This window comes from Siniperca chuatsi, linkage group LG20 (genome assembly GCF_020085105.1).
Source record: "Siniperca chuatsi isolate FFG_IHB_CAS linkage group LG20, ASM2008510v1, whole genome shotgun sequence".
Taxonomy (NCBI): domain Eukaryota; kingdom Metazoa; phylum Chordata; class Actinopteri; order Centrarchiformes; family Sinipercidae; genus Siniperca; species Siniperca chuatsi.
The window spans coordinates 20,729,065-20,745,985 of NC_058061.1; the positions used below are offsets into that span (position 1 = coordinate 20,729,065).

A 16,921-nucleotide genomic window follows, 5' to 3' on the forward strand; every position below is an offset into this window, starting at 1 on the left:
GGTGATCTTCAGTCATTGTTGTCACTTAAATCTAGTCACAGTAACTGAATGATGCGCAGTTGTGGTTGAAAATGGCAGGAAAGGAAGACCTATATAGCCTACCAGTTTAGCATTTAATGAACTGACAGCCCTGCACCTGTAAGAAATGTGTCCGACTGCCCCTGAAGGCAGCATAGTCTGTACGGAGACAGCGAGCAGCGGCGGCTCCCGGCGGAGCAGCGCTGCGATTGGCCAGAGTGGAGAGGAGGGGGAGGGCTTTTCTTCCCCCTCCTCGCCTCACTACTGGCGCTCCTTCCTCTGCTGCCTCCCCTCCCCTCCCCTCTCCTCCGATCCTGGAGGACAGAGCGATGCGGAGACAATAGGACGCAGAGCCGGAGGAGGCTACAGGATGCTCGGCGCCACATCTACCGTCACACGGTTGCACGGAGGCTTCTCAGCGGACACCGAGATCAGGCATTTCTCCCGGCTCACCTGGCCTTAGTATGCGCTCGGATCATCCCGTGTGTTTACCAGCAGCCAGGGCTGACAGGGCGGACTCCACAGCCCCCACAGGGGAACCTATTGAAGGGTGAGTAGCGGAGTAACCCGGATTGACGTTTCATCTATCCTCACCTGCACCCTGACCAACCCGCACCCACCTGACTCAATAGATTATACAGCAATTACTATAATATCAGGGATGCATTAGGCTACACTGTGTTTTATTGTATTCATGATCGATTAGGCCTGTTCTGAGGAGCAGCATACACAGAAATGAATGCTGTGATTGGTCATTAATGGTGTGTGTGTGTGTGTGTGTGTGTGTGTTGTTGTTGTGTTATCCCATTTATCTCCAACAAACAACAAACAAGCTACTTGTTAGAATTTTAGACCTAATGTTTACAATATTTCGGTATAGTGGAATTGGGGTTAGTGCACGGTGGCAGAGCGGCTACAGCTCCTGCCTCCCAATAAGGAGATCGTGGGTTCGATTCCCGGACCGGACCAACATCACACAATCTCTCTGGGTGGAGTCTGCATGTCCTCCCCGTGGGTTCTCTCCGGGTTCTCCGGCTTCCTCCCACCGTCCAAAGACATGCATGTGTAGGTTAATTGATAACTCTAAATTGCCCGTATTGAATGAATGTGTGAGTGAATGGTTGTCTGTCCTTGTCTGTGTCTGTGTTCGCCCTGCGACGAGTTGGCCACTGTCCAGGGTGTGCCCTGCCTAAGGCCCGAAGTCACTGGGATAGGCTCCAGTCACCCGCGACCCCCTAACGGGGACCAAGCGGTAGAAAATGGATGGATGGATGGAATTGGGGTTATTGATAACAACACAACCTCCTCTGCACCCCTCCTCACCCACCACCCCCATTATGCATCCTGTTTATTGGGGGCAGCCAGGTATCTGCAGCAGCTTGTGTGTGTGTGTGTGTGTGTGTGTGTGTGCGCGCGTTTGCCTGTCACTCAGCTCTGAGCCCTGTTACACTAAGTGACGGTGCTTTTCTTCAGAGTCAGTGCAGTCTGAAGACACACTGCAGGTGGGATCCAACATGACGTAGCCCCACAGAATGCTTGAAGCTGAGGATTTCTGGAGAATAATAAGAGACCATAATGTTTACATCCTGACTGCCTCTGTCCACATGCTGGTTTCAGTGCTTGCTGGGTCACAGTGCAGTGATTTTTATGCCTTCCTCATAAGAATTAAGGGTTGTAACAAACTGTTTGCACCCATTATGTTGCACTATTGTCAGCCAGAAAACTTACTACTAATTAAAGTCTCTATTATTTTGCAGAAGTAATGTAGGAGTGGACCACCTTGTAATTAATTCCTCTTTTAGAGTAATCTGCTATTGCTAAATGTATTCTGAGCCACTGTGGGAGGTTGTGTGGTTGCATGCATGTGTGTGTGTGTGTGTGTGTGTGTGTGTGTGTGTGTGTGTGTGTGTGTGTGTGTGTGTGTGTGTGTGTGTGTTAAGCCGTAGACACCGCTGATCAAAGTGGGTTTAAGCTTCTTGATGGTACATAAAAGCAGACACATCATACACACACACACACACACACACACACACATGCAAGATACACTCCAGCATGATGAGCCACAGATCACAATGTAGGTCACATAGACGCTCCGGTGCTCAACACTCCTCGCCAACGGGCGTCTCGCTGGCAGCGGGGGTAACTTTGGCTGGGCTTGTCCTCGTCATATCAAAATACAGCTTCGGACAGAAAATGTGAGATGTGCTGTTGTCGCTTATATACAGGGAAACCATAATGTTTGTTGTAAGTGCAGCCTCATTGGTTAAAATCTGCTGTCTGAGTACCATCCTTGCTGTTGAGCAGGGCTGGGTGATATGGAAGGATGTTTTACAGTATACATGACAATATGGCAGATGTATGCAAAATCACATATAAATAGTCAAACTGATGTTTAAAGAAATGCACTATGTTTCACTTTTATGCAGTACATGACACCAAACTCTTAATACGTGTTAAAAAAAAAAACTTCAATAAATCATTCATTATGTTTTTAATTATTAGGCCTTCAGCTTGCTCTGCGTCATTAATTCAGACAACTGATATTTGTAGAATGCCAACATGATATGGTTATATTATCATGATACAAAATAAATAATAGATCATATTGAATTATCGACCAGCTCTACTGTTAAAGAGTTTGACATTTTGAGAAATACCTTTGTTCGCTTTCTTGCTGAGGGCTAGATGAGAAGATCAATACCACTCTCGTATCTGTATGCTCAATATGAAGCTAGAGCCAGGAGGCGATTAGCTTAGCTTAGCGTAAAGACTGGAAACAGGGGGAAACAGTTAGCCTGGCTCTGTCCAAAGTGAAAAAGTCCACCTACAAACACGTCTAAAGCTCACTAATTAACACAATGCATCTTGTTTATCTGTATACCAACTGAAATGTAAAAACGACAGTCTGCAGCTTTGTGGCGAGATATGTGGAACTATTTCATGGCCGCACTCAATGACTTCTTGGAGTCTCTGCAGCTGGTTGCCTGGCAACCTCGTGGTAGACAAGACAAGACTTCAAGAAGTAAAATTTAAAGGTGCTGCTAGGTGGATTTTGTTACCTTCGAACAGAGCCAGGCTAGCTGTTTCCCCCTGCTTCCAGTCTTTCTGCTATGCTAAGCTAACCGTCTGCTCTCTACCTTTACCTTCATATTTACTGTACAGACATGAGTGGTAGCAACCTTCTCATCTAACTCTCGGCATGAATGTGGATAAACTCATTTCCCAAAATGTTGAACTATTCCTTTAAGGTGCTTATTGTTACTCTGGTGAAAATCATCATGTTGTAGATATAGACAGGCTGTAACACTAGCTTTCTTCATTCATCTGCAGATTTTATAAGTACTGTTTAATCTGTAATTCTACTGTAAATAATATTATAGTTTACAGGGGCTCCAGTGATTTAGTACCACACTTCCGTAAAGTTGTGGGACTGAAAATTGTTGACCACACTGCGAGTCTTGTAGTCACATATTCAGATTAGTTTTACGGTGTTTGGAGAGGTTCATTTACAAATGAAACCAGATACAAACAAACCAGATACCTTTTGAATTAGCTAGATTGATTCTGTCAGTGTTAATATTGGATATTATTTACATGTAACTGCCAGCAATGGAGGCTTTGCAGCCATTTTGCCATTGGTTTATTGACACTTCTGTAGTTCTTCTCACCAAGTATTGGCGCTGTTAGAAATTCCCAATGTCTCCAACTTGGAATTACAACTAGGAGACTGATGTGAACGTTTCCTTCCAACTTGGTTGCTAAAACGATATGACGTCACCCATACTAATCAAAGTAGACATTACATAACTGTTTTCATGTATAAACACCAGTGGAGTGCCCCTTTAAAGCCAGAACGTGGGATTGTTGACTTTCGTCTTGTTAATGAGAAGGGTTTGAATGTGGTTTTAGGCTGTAAAGGATTTCTCATTACAAAAAGGTCAGAGGTCAGTCACAGAAGGAGGAGGACTGAATAATTATTTTTCTGACTTTTAGACTAAGCTGTAAATGTGGTCAAAAATGTGCGACACTGGGGATTTGAGCTACTATTATGTAGGTGCTGTTGGCTAGTGGAGCAGGGATATTGGCCACCGCACTCTTTATCTTCCTCCACACACACACACACACACACACACACACACACACACACACACACACACACACACACACACACACACACACACACACACTTGCTGGTACTTTGCTACTCAACGGCCCTTGTCATTGTGTGCCACTCTCCCTCTCTTTCCTCTCTCATTATTTTCTCTCCCATACACCAGCAGTCAGTCACTTCTGATCATGCCAGCAGAAGACAAATCCTATGTGGCCACAAAACTGAATGGCTTAATGTTTGTGTTGCTGATGCTCCTCGCATGGAAAAAGGGAATGTGTATGTTTGCGGCTCGCGTATCAGCAAAACTGAAAGGTCATTGGAATGGAAAAAGGATGAAGGTGGCGTTGCTCTAATTGTTGGAGGGCAGTATGGCTGCATCAGCGGGGGTGGACGTGACTGTGATCGTCGCCTTGGCTGGCTGAATGTGCTCGGCTGGTATGCTCTGCCCGCTGGTTGCATAAGCAGTCTGGGATTTAGTCAGCTGCGGCCCCTGGTTGCTGCTCTGTTTCCACAGAGTGTTGAACCTGGTGGCACAGAGTGTCAGTGTTGGGAGAGGAGGCAGGATGAGGAGGGGAGGGCTGGATTTGTGGTCACTTGAAAGGAACATGGTGTTTTTTGTGTCTGTTTCCAGTGTGCTGCATTTGAAAGCCTGTGGAGGAGGAGAGTTGGCTTAAAGTCACAAGCAAATCATTGCTACATACATTTTTAGACAGTATAATTACTAGGGGTTGCAACTAACAATCATTATTTAATCTACAGTATCGATTTGTTTAGCCTATAAAATGTCTAAAACTAGTGGAAAATGGCCATCACAATTTACCATAGCACAAGTTAACATCTTCAAATCTGCTTGTGTCTAAAACAAAAAAATATTCCGTTTACAGTCATATAAACCAGACTAAAGCAGCAAATCTTCACATTTAAGAGGCTGGAACCAGCATGTGCTTGGTGTTTTGTTTGATGAATAATTTGAACAATTAATTGATTAAATTCAATCAAAACTGTTGGTGATTAATTTTTCTGTCCATCAACTGATTGATTAATCAACTAATCGCTTCAGCATTAATGATTACAAATGAGGCTGTCACAAAGGCCTCTACAGTGCTCTTTAGCTTTTGATATGGAGGGTAATCTGCTGCATTGCTTTAAAGCTTCATTGTTGAATTTTGTTGGCCACCTGGGGGCAGAGGAACTCCAAACCAAGCTGAAAGTACAACACTGACATATTATCACCTTTTGAAGTTGCTATGGCGAACGTGTAAGCAGAATTGCCTATTACACAATGGAACAATATTAGCGTTCATTTGGAGTTGTGTTTCTGGCCACCTGATACTGTAAATGTAAGTCCAACATTCTCTCTCCTTTTGGCTCTGTTTTGGTCTCCACCAACTCCTGAAGCAAATGTGTGGCCCTTTAGCTACTAGCTGTTCAACTTAGCTAGTTGCTAACTTTGGCTGTCTGCTGTTTGGTGCGAGTCATGTAGTGTACAGTGGGTTTATCACAGCTTTTAGGCTGAAAACAGCTGCCTGCTACATCTGGAAACGTGGTTAATGAGAGTGGAATTTGGAGGCCGGAAAACCAAAACAGTGAGCTAAAAGACACTAAAATGCTCCGTAGAGCTTCATACTGAGTGATAAATCTCTGTGGGTCGGTTTCTACAAATGGCACCTTTCGTAATACACATAGTCATTTGACTAAATGCATTGTTTTCGGATAATGTGTATCTCATTTTTTCAATCCAATCAGATTTTAGCCCTGCCAGGTTGCTGTCTAATCATTGGCTCTGCAGTTGTTTCTACCAAGGATGTGAAATGCTTGTGCATTGAGTTACATCTGTTGTTAACACTGAGCCTATGTGACGCAGCACACGCAGGCACGCACACACACACACACACACACACACACACACACACACACACACACACACACACAGTGGGATAGCAGACTCCCCAAGAAGAGCCGACCTGATGACTCATTCAGCTATGAGTCTAATGCTGCTTCTATATAAATACAGATGCAGCTCTCTTGGTGGTAAACACAAACACACACACACACACACACACACAGGCTGATACACACATAGATGTTCACCTGAGCTGCCAACACAGAGCTGAGATCAGAAAGATAAGGAGGGAGGGTGTGTGACGTCTGCTGAGAGTGTCTGTTCTAGACACACACACACACACACACACAGCGTCAGGTCTGAATGCTCAGAAGTTAATGACACAGAATCTCCTTTACAGAACTCATCACAGACAAAAATTTGTTAGTGTCTTTCCTTTGTGCATCTGGTCCAAATATGAAGCTAACATTGTTTGTCACACTGATGAAACAGAGCGCCTCAGAGAGAGTCCTGTTTGTTGTGGTGTTACTGCAGCTGAATGCAGACGGTTGTATCACACTTTGCATTCAGTGCACTCTTTGCTATCTCTGGCACGTGTGTACATTTAAAACACCAAATGAAATCAGGCAATGTAGAGGGCTGAGCAGCGTGTAGGTGGGCTAATCTGGTTATGCTTACGCCGGTTATGAGCTTAATATAGTTTAGATCATCAGACTTAAGGTGGAATTCAATTCAGTGTACTTTAATTCACCAGTGTAATCCACTCAGTATCGATACTGCTTCCCAGGGAATCCTGGGTACATATATTAAAAACGACAGTTGCAGCACATCAAACAGTAGTATAGTCTGAGTGACTGCATCTGGCCTTTTTTTTTTAAATAAAAAAACCCAAAACCTTCTGCTTGAGTGTGTGTGGGGTCCTGCTGTATTTCTGGTGATTTATATTTTAGCATTTTGATTTCACCTAATGTTAGCACTACTACAACTTCATTTGGATATGTATGATATATATTATCACCCCATATCGTGCTTTAATTATACAGTATAATCCCAAGTAGACATTTTTACTTCACTACGTGATATTTAGTGACCACGGGAAGGTACAGCGGCTACGTGTGAAGGCTCCGTCGCTATAGCGGTCACTACCGCTGTAACCCCTTAAGTATAAGTTTGGTTTTGCAATGACAGTCCACAGATGTAGTATGACCTTGTGTGTGTGTGTGTGTGTGCACCTAAACATGCCAACTGAAGACATGAGACTGCTTTACAGCACAAAACAGAAAGAGAGCGCTGTTCTGTGTTTTTTTGTCATGTGCACACAGTAACATTGGGTCCAACTAAACACAACAGTGAGGACTCATTATACAACTAAAAAAATGTAAAAAATAAATGAGCACGTAAATAATAAAATATTGTAAACACTGTAAAATACTGCACGTAAACGTAAATGCATATGACATTGCAATGCTCACAGAGAAATTTTAAGCAAATATTTGCTTAGCAACAGTAAAAATGCACTTTGTTGGCTTGTGGTCCAAAAGACAAAAGCAGCAATAACAGCAGCACTGACTGATCACAGTTCCCTCAACAAAAAATGCCCCATGTCGCACCTTTAAGTGAATTATTTCGAAACATGAAGTCAAACAAAATATTCAGGATTATTATTTTAACTGTATTCCTCTGCAGAACACACACACACACACACACACACACACACACAGACACACATGGTGCTGCATGTGTCCTGCAGTGCTACAGTAAGCACTTCTGACCCTGGACAGAAACAAATGGCCTTCTCTGCTTACAGCTCCCTGCCCTCCCGCCTGTGCATGTGCATGTGCATGTGTGTGTGTGTGTGGTGTGTGTGTGTGTGTGTTTATCGCATGTGTCTGAGAGCTTTTATTTAAGGGAGAGAGAGTGAGAGCGCTACAGTACATCCTCTCTGCGCTGCCATTTATCACCCAAACTGACTCATCCCTCCTCACCTGTTGAGTGTCAACTGCTCGTCCTGTCCCGCTTCACACAAGAAGGATTACACTCCCACAGAGGAACACAGAGGCCTGCGGAGGGGATGACAAGGTACTTTAGTGTGCATTTTGTCACATAGCTGGTGACTTAACATGTGATGAAGCAGGTTATGACTCATATCAGAATGTTATTTTCTGCATCCCAAAACTAGACGGCGGAAAGAGATTGAACTCTAAGGGATTTGGGGAGAATATGAGATAAATGTCATTTGTGTATAGACTGACAGGGATATGTGCTGAGGATAAAGAAGGCGCTGTAAATATGACAGAAGCGTTGCTGGTTTGCCTGTGAGCGACGACAGGAAGGCAGATTCACGAGTGTCTGCTCAGGGATGGAGGGAGGATGCTTTCCAGCACTTCAGGTTATGTAATAAGTGTGTGAGTCTGTGTGTATTTGTGTGTGTGTGTGTGTGTGTGTGTGGGTGTGTGTGTGTGTACACGTGCAAACTCCTATATTTCTTCCTCATGTGTCTGGAGCTATAGAGTGAGGCTCAAGACTTGGCAGGTCTCGCTGCTCAGGAAGAAAAACAGAAATAAAGCAATCACTAAGAATAATCACACTGCAGCAGGGAATGGATTTGCTCAAAAGGACTGTTGTTGGCTCTGTGTGTGTGTGTGTGTGTGTGTGTGTGTGTGTGTGTGTGTGTGTGTGTGTGTGTGTGTGTGTGTGTGTGACTCAGCTAACAGCTCAGCTCTGGCATCCCCCTTGGCGAGTTGCATTTAGAATTACTTAAGCCTTCACTGCAGATAATTAGCATTTTCAGTAGCTATCACACTGCAGATCAGAGCAGCAGACTGTGAGCTGCAACTTCGACAGCTTGTTGTCCATGGCTGACCTTGAAAACCAACAGAATTATCACAAACACACTCTCCTGTTAACATCCCATAACAGTACGCGTGTAAGTTCGGCGTCCATGTGTCCATACCTTCACAGACGACTCGTTTTATTATAAAATGAAAAAAGGGGGATACTAATGGAGCTGCCTGCCCTCCACACTCTGGACAATGTGACCAACAAGGACAAATGAGGCATTGTCATCTTGTCAAACACACCTCATATCTGTTTTTCCCCCATTATTCATTATTTATTATGTATTTATTATCATATTTCACACGTGAAATGTCGGAAAACCACATGTGCCTCAATGTGAATTTGTCACGGTAAATATGTGTCATATGTGATATTACATGTGACATTGTTTTCACGTGGGAGTCTTACCTTTTACGTGTGAAATGTTGGAAAACCACAAGGAAGTTTCACATGTAAAACGGTTTTCCACATAATAGATGTACCTTTTCTTTTTATGTATTTATTTATTAGCATTTCACATTTTATTGCCCAGGTCGCCGTTTGTAACCTTTGTGATGAATAATGCAACAACTGCTAATAATAATGATAATAATGATGATCATTTATATTTATATTGTGTAATTATAATGTGATTTTTATTAAACATTTATTGTTTCTATGGTATTTATTATTGTAGGTGTATTACATACAAATTACATGAAGGTATACATAAATCTGTAATAATAATAATTATAAAATAAATAATTTTCGGGAGAAAACTGCAGTGTCGCCGGTGCTAGATTGTACCACAATTTCAATATTTTATAATAATAATAAAAGAAGAATAAAAATTATTATTATACACCAATTTAAAAATGTGTGTCCTCTCTTGTTTCTGTACAGTGACACCAGGTTTTAGCTGCTGCTGCACTTGTCCTGCCTGAGCGTCCGTTCCCCAGTTTGTTCCCCGAGTCCGCCCCCTGAAGCGGTCCCCAGCATGAGTTCCTCTCCGCTGGTGTCTCGAGCCAACATGGACATCCTGGACGAGCTGCAGCTGATCGCAGCCCAGAATCTGGAGAGGCTGGAGGTCAACAAGTACTACGAGGTGATCAGGGAGCTGGGCAAGGGCACCTACGGCAAGGTGGACCTGGTCATCCACAAGATCAGAGGTGAGGGGGACACGTACACACACATACACGAACATACATACAAAAGGCAATAACCTGCTGCAAAAACACCGATGTCTATGGTTTATTTTTCTTCCAATTCACCCCAAAAGGTACAAAAATGGCACTGAAGTTCCTGAAGAAGAAGACAACCAAGCTGAAGTCGTTCCTGCGGGAGTACAGCATCTCGCTCTACCTGTCCCCCTGCCCTTTTATCATCAACATGTTCGGCATCGCCTTCGAGACAGACGAGTACTACGTGTTCGCACAGGAGTACGCTCTGGCAGGGGACCTCTTCGATATCATTCCTCCACAGGTGCGCCATCTCTTCATTGTTCTGGTTATTGCTTCTTTGCATCATTGCTTTTGGGTCACGGACTTAATCATCTCGACAAGTTCTCGAGAAGTCACAACACAGTTTGTGTAAGTTAGATCAGTGAGGAAGTCAGCCAGTGGATCAGCCAGTTTCCAGGATTCTCTTAAACCAGTTGATATTGTGTTGACACTCCTGGAGTGATCTGACTCATATCTGGAACGATTTGGACTCCAAACACAAGGAATGATGTCACTTCATTGACTTCATTGAGTGCATCACTTAATTGAAAGCCACTAATGTGGAATTTCCCACTTTGGTGCCCCAAGTGGTTCAAACAAGGACAGATTTCCACCAGGATTGGATTTTCTACAAACAAAACTTTTCCATTAGAACATTTGATGCTCCAATCACAGTCGACACATAGGGGCTTTAACAAAAGATTTGATTTTAAAGAAATGAATGCAGTTTTTTTAGAATACTGCCATGATCTCTTTTTTCAAGAGACCCTTGTATAAGGAAACATATACAGTACAAAAGCACAAGAAGATCAAGCACAATTCAGCATAATCCTGCATCTTGAAATCTTGAAATGGAATGAGAGATATTTAACGGGAGATATTTAATTTAGTGTATTTTTTTGGACGTTATTACGTTTGTAAGTAGCATATTATTAAATGCTATGCTAAATTAAATGCTAAAGTTAGAGACACTTGCATCGAGGAATTGACCATTTAAAGCTTATGGTTATACAGTTAGGCTTGGCAGAAAAGCCCCTGCTCTTTGAGGGCGTTTGATTGGACATTACGAGTCAGCTGGTGGCCAAGCAGCCGATGAATGAGCCGCTGATGGTGTTGACTTGCATGAATGAATCAGCTACTGCAAGTGCCTGAACCAACACTGTGCTCCTCGGATTGAACACGTGGAGCATCTGAGGTTAAAAAGTCCTGTGAGCTTTTAGAGTTTTCTTCTTTCCAAACATTTGCTGGTGCAAGTTTCGTGGAGTGTTACTGCCAACTGTGTATTGTGTTGGACATTTGCATAAATATGCGTCCTGTAGCATTAGATACAAACATGTAACACATTTAACACACAACATTTGTTACTTTGCAACAAAAACAGCGATGCGTGTTTTATTGGTGCATATGTCTTGTGTGTTGCACTCTGATCTCCCTCTGTCCGTTCCTTAAGGTTGGTCTTCCTGAGGCAGTGGCAAAGCGCTGTGTGCACCAAGTAGCCATCGCTCTGGACTACCTGCATTGTAAGAAGCTGGTCCACAGGGACATCAAGCCTGAAAACATCCTCATTTTTGACCGAGAGTGCCGCAAGGTGAAGCTGTCTGACTTTGGCATGACCCGCCGAGCTGGCTCACCTGTGAAAAGAGTGAGTAACATTTCTGTCTATGACCTCCAATTCTCTCTTGTTTCGACCATGGTGCTGACCTGTTGGGTTACCCCTCCAGGTGAGTGGCACCATCCCCTACACGGCCCCCGAGCTCTGCGACGTGTCCCGCCACGAGGGTTTCTGCGTGGACTACAGCACTGACGTCTGGGCCTTCGGTGTGCTGCTCTTCTGCATGCTGACCGGCAACTTCCCGTGGGAGAAGGCGCTACCCTCCGACTCCTTCTACCAGGAGTTCATCCGCTGGCAGAGGAGGAGGACGAACACGGTGCCGTCCCAGTGGAGGCGCTTCACTGAGCAGGCCCTGCGCATGTTCCGCCGGTTGCTCTCCGTGGAACAAGACCGCCGCTGCTCCGTCAAAGAGGTCTTCGGGTACTTCAGCCACTCCTGGATGCTGGACGGCGAGAACAACAACAACAATGGCAACGGCAACGGCAACGGCGGAGGTGGCGGAGAAAGGGTTGGCGGCGGAGGAGGTGGAGGAGGGGTGCGGGGAGAGGTGGAAGGCACTATCTCGTCATCTTCGTCCGGGGAGGAAGACGAGGAGCTCCTTGTGGAGAGGATGAAGCAGCAGACTTTATCTCCTCTCTCCCCGCTGTCACCCCTCTCTCCCATGTCTCCGGTGGCGGTGGAGAGGGGGAGCGGCGGTGGGGCTAAGGGCGGGATGATGGAACCAGGCGGCGGCCACCATTTCGTGTCCGTCTCCACCAACAGCTCCGTGTCGTCCACCAACAGTTACGATCGAATGCCGCGAGAAAACAGTTCGCCGGGTGGCCGCATGCTGGTGGCTACACCCATTGAAATCTGCGTCTGAGCGCGTCAGGACGCTAATGTTGTCACAAACTCACCGGCACACACTTTTATACCTCTCATCCAACCACATGGATGTGCATGCATGGAAAAAGAAACAAACGGACAGTGAGGACCAACACGTATCCTGTTTTAAACATCTTGGGAAAGGAAGAGCACACACATGGAAGACTTAGAAAGTATTTGTAGAATGCATACATTCCTCATGAGGTAGGGTTTTTGGTCAAATTGGAGTCAAAAGACTCCAAGAGAAGCCCCATTTACAATTTGATTTCAATGATGTGTGCAACCCAGAGGAAAAATAAAAAAATTGCATTAGAGATTCTGTCACTAAAACCATCCAAAAAGAAGACCAAAATGTATTTCTTAAAGCAATACTTCCAGCAAAAAAAAAAAAAGCAAATAGAGACACAAAAGTGGCAGAGTGCTGTGTGATCTCTTCAGGATGTGACATCTCTGAATGAAGCCAAGGGACAAAGGATTTGTATTTTTGAAGAAGACTAAAACAGAGTTCCAAGGAAATACCTTGTAAGATAAAAACGAGCGAGCGGTGGTTTTAAATGTTTCATGTGTAACAAAAAAGTGAACATGTGAGTGTGTTTGTTGTGTGTATCACTGTGCGTTTCCGTATGTATGAATCCAAAAGAAGTGGATTTATTTTGCTTTGAGAATTGTATTATTTATTTGAATCTAAAAAGACTCCACACTCTATTTTTTCTATTGGTTTTTTTTTTTTGTAAAGCAGCTTTCTTTGTTTTTCGTTTCGACTTCACATTGTAATCTGGTGTTTTCTGGCATAGCTGTGCCAAATCCACATCTCTGTGCAACACATTTGGTTGGCTGCTGCACATGTTATGTATGAGGTTTGACCACCACGGAATATTTTACCGTCCATGACGTCAGACTAGACTGAGAAGAAGGCTTATGATGTCTCTGTTCTTCACAAACATATCTACTTCACTGTTGAAAGACTATTTTCTACTCACTCTCAAAATTCAGTTTCTATAGATTCTGTTTTCTTTGAAACTTTTTCCGAAAATTCCGTTTGTATTGCTGATGTTTTCTTCAAAACGTTTTAGCGAAATGTCTTGTCTGAAAAGAAGAGAAAAGTGATCGCTTAGCATTTTCAATTCAAACTGAAGAAGAAAAAAAAATCACACGTTGAAGAGTCACCTTTTATAAATTGCATGACGAGTAAAACTCAAACTTACCTTTACGAAAAATTTGAACCGGCTTTACAAAAAAAAAAGCAGAAAAAAAAGGATAAAAAGACGTAAAATGTTGTGATGTGGAATTTTTGCCGTAGCACAATTTCTTGCATTATGTCCCAGAGTGAATATTGCCGTCATGATCTCCTGAGACATCCTAGGGCTAAAAAATCCGAACAATAATTAGTTTCTATTCAGTGTGTTGTATTTGTATTGCTATTAATGACATGTACATCTTACCACCTTCAGGAACACACACACAAAAAAAAAGCAAAGCATGAGGACAGAGAGCGAGAGGCTTGACTCACAGGTAGGGAATTCAATTATGTAATTTTAGAAGAGATTTTTGCTTCTAAATCGCCAATTTTAGTGCAGTAGTGTGGCGTAGATGTGTTTCCTCTACCAAGTTAAAATTAACAGCAAAAAAAGTAATCTGTTCCTTTTCTTTGACTCATCATAAATATTACCTAAATAATTTGAAGAAGAAAAAAAAGTATTGGATCACGCACAGGAATGGGCGTTTTGTGTGTTGCTTTCCAGACATAAACCTGCATGAACTTGTATGTGCTAAAGCTCTGTTGTGAAAACCTGCTCCGTGTTTCTCCTGTCACAAGCTGTAGTACTCTGTAGATTTAGTATAGCTGCAAACAACACGTTTCTTTATCTTGTGAGGGCCAGTAGCCTCAGCTTGGATCTGCCTGAGGATCGGCTCAACTCGGTTCAGCCCTTACTGTAAACCGTTTGGATCATGTTCATCAAAAGCTGCTCCCGGATCAGCGAGCGAGTATGCAAATTACTACATCTTGTGACAATCTCTGACCTCATCGGCAGCCTTCTGACTCAGAACAAAGGACGGTCCTGATACAGACACTGTGGCCGTGCTGTTTGCTGTAGCTGCTTGCTCTCCAAGCAGCACTGGCTCTGCAGCGTTTACTGTGTAAGCTCCAGCACATGAGATTCAACTGGTGAGGCCTCTCACATGGCCGTATGAAGAAGAGATAACACAGACCTGTTCATTACCTCCTCGTGTCATTCTTTCTCTGCAGTATACCACCCTTCTGCTTCTCCTTAGCACTTCCCAGATGTATCTACAGTGTATCAAACGTCCATCCTAACAAACCATTTAGTCTCATTACAAGTCAAGTTAGAAATGTTGTAAATCTGGCAGTGGCGGAGCAAAGGGGTGGCCAGCGATGGGCTCTAGGGCTGTCACTTTTTGAAAAAAAAAATAAATAAATAAATAAAGGAATGTGAACTAAAGTAATTTATTCAAATTATCTGGAACACAACCCACATTGCCTTAATTAAAAAATCCGCTGCAGAATTGACCTTTTGTTCATTTGCCGTGCCTCCACTGCTTTAGTGAGCATCAAGTTTGGCTTCAGATTTGTTGTTGTGGTAATGCTAACGCAGGCATTTGAGTTTTGAAAAGGCGGCAAACAGCTTTACCTTATCTACCATTTTTCCATCTGTGGTGTCAAATCCACAATGCTTCCACACATTACCTCTCACATGATCTGGTATCATGATTATCTGTTGAGCACAGCTTGCTAGTTTTCCTCCATTTTGCATTAGCGATGACAACAACAACAATTGGGTTGTTTACTGCTGGAGCAACATTGAATATTTAATTTTTTACTGTATTCAAATGGTTGTAAAAAGTAAAAAGTGACAGGCCTAGTGGCCAGAATAGAGACTAAAACCTGGCCACCACACACAGCATCACTTTTACGCTCTTTCTTTTCTTTTGCTGAACCTTTCCTGTAAATAGCTAAGTTAGACAGCAAACGTTTTCATACATTGTGCAGGAGTGATATTAAAGGTGCCCTGCGGAATTTTCATGTAAACAAACATGATGTTATGTTGGCGCACTGCTACATTTCTTGCCGTGTTACTGCCACCAATTGTCAGCAGAATAGCATAAAACCGACATATGCGTACGCATGTGCGTCCTTGTACGCACTAATGGTGACCCACTTGTAAAAACATTGCTCATAGCGCTAGTGGTCAAAAACTCCACAGGGTCCCTTTAACTTTACAGAGTGTTGTCTTTCAGAGTTTAAGTGGAGACGTAAGAATTTTGCACCTGCACTGTATCAATGTAGTGTACGTACGTGTGTTCTGAAATTCTCTCTTACTTTTACACTTCCAGTTTTTGGCTCGTTTCTTTGAAACATCATCATTATTTCAGCCCACAAGACCATTAGGAGCTAATTTTAGACAACATAGCCAAATGTTGGTCGTGAGCAAACACCCTCTAACATCCACTAAACTGTTTATAACAGCCCATTTGTCTGTGATCTCTAATGGCGTACTGTAAGCTTGGTGCTCATTTAGCAGTGTCGCCTCAATGACTGAATCAAAAAGAGAGTGATCCAAAATAGGGACTACTTGACCCGTGGTACTGTGCCATGCAGAAGAAACTGACAAAGGCACAGCTTTCTGTGCCAAAGTGAATAGTTGTTTCAGCCACCTATATGAAAACTTGTTTGGCTCTGCCACTAAAATCTGGGTGAGATAATTCCACTTGTTGCAATGCAGATTCATTCGTTTCAGAGATTTCTGAGACACAAGACGTTAAAAACAAGGCAAGAAATTGATAATTGAAACGAAAGAAACAAGTTGATTTTCAGTTTAATCTTGGCATAATTTCATCCTAGTGAATTTTTGCATTGTGATGCAACAATAAGACAACAGAATGTTAGAATGGATATTTTGGTATAGTGGGAGTGTTAGGATGAAACACACGTTACTCCTGTTACTTTCAGGTCCAGTATCCGCTGCAGCTGAGGACACCTGACCTGGGAGGAAGGATGAGTCACACCAAACTTAGACATTAAGGGATACGTAACCTTCCCTTTTCTTCCTCGCCACGCCTGAATCAGTCGCTGCTGCCTCCTCACCTCATCCATAACGTAATGTGTTGTAATGGAGTTCCAGTGTCTTTCTGTCCAGTGACATATTTCAAAGCATCATGATTTTGGTGGAGTTTTAGTGAGTAGATGACCACAGCACTACGACTCGTATCCGGTTCTGTCTTTGCAATACAACTGTCTTCCTGTAAGCTGAGATTTAGTCAATAAAATGAGAATTCTTGTTGGAGTGATCTTTGGTATCGGGACTTTTTTTGTTTTCTTTCTCCGCAGGAGTCCCCCACGCTGCATTAGGACAAAGCAGGACATACAGGTGAAGTTGCTTAATAGTGTAGTTTGTATGTACAGTACAGTGTGTAGG

General features: G+C 43.2%; 1 protein-coding gene across 2 annotated transcripts; it reads left to right on the forward strand.

Moving 5' to 3' along the window:
* The first annotated feature begins 294 nt into the window (after positions 1–294).
* bsk146 (brain specific kinase 146) lies at positions 295–16,793 on the forward strand. Of its 2 annotated transcripts, none has more exons than XM_044179884.1 (5): positions 295–568; positions 9,693–9,958; positions 10,069–10,271; positions 11,460–11,651; positions 11,731–16,793. In XM_044179884.1, the coding sequence occupies exons 2-5, from the start codon at positions 9,787–9,789 to the stop codon at positions 12,481–12,483; spliced, it is 1,320 nt and encodes a 439-aa protein (XP_044035819.1). In that variant the 5' UTR covers positions 295–568; positions 9,693–9,786; the 3' UTR covers positions 12,484–16,793. The 2 variants fall into 2 exon arrangements, with proteins under 2 accessions (XP_044035819.1, XP_044035820.1); XM_044179885.1 differs by lacking the exon at positions 295–568 and adding an exon at positions 6,891–8,051.
* The last annotated feature ends 128 nt before the right edge of the window (positions 16,794–16,921 follow it).

Coding starts and splice junctions, on each gene's coding strand:
- bsk146 (XM_044179884.1), top strand. CDS start 9,787: ATGAGTTCCTCTCCGCTGGTGTCTCGAGCCAACATGGACATCCTGGAC. Junction 9,959..10,068: donor GGTCATCCACAAGATCAGAG/GTGAGGGGGACA, acceptor TCACCCCAAAAG/GTACAAAAATGGCACTGAAG. Junction 10,272..11,459: donor TCGATATCATTCCTCCACAG/GTGCGCCATCTC, acceptor CCGTTCCTTAAG/GTTGGTCTTCCTGAGGCAGT.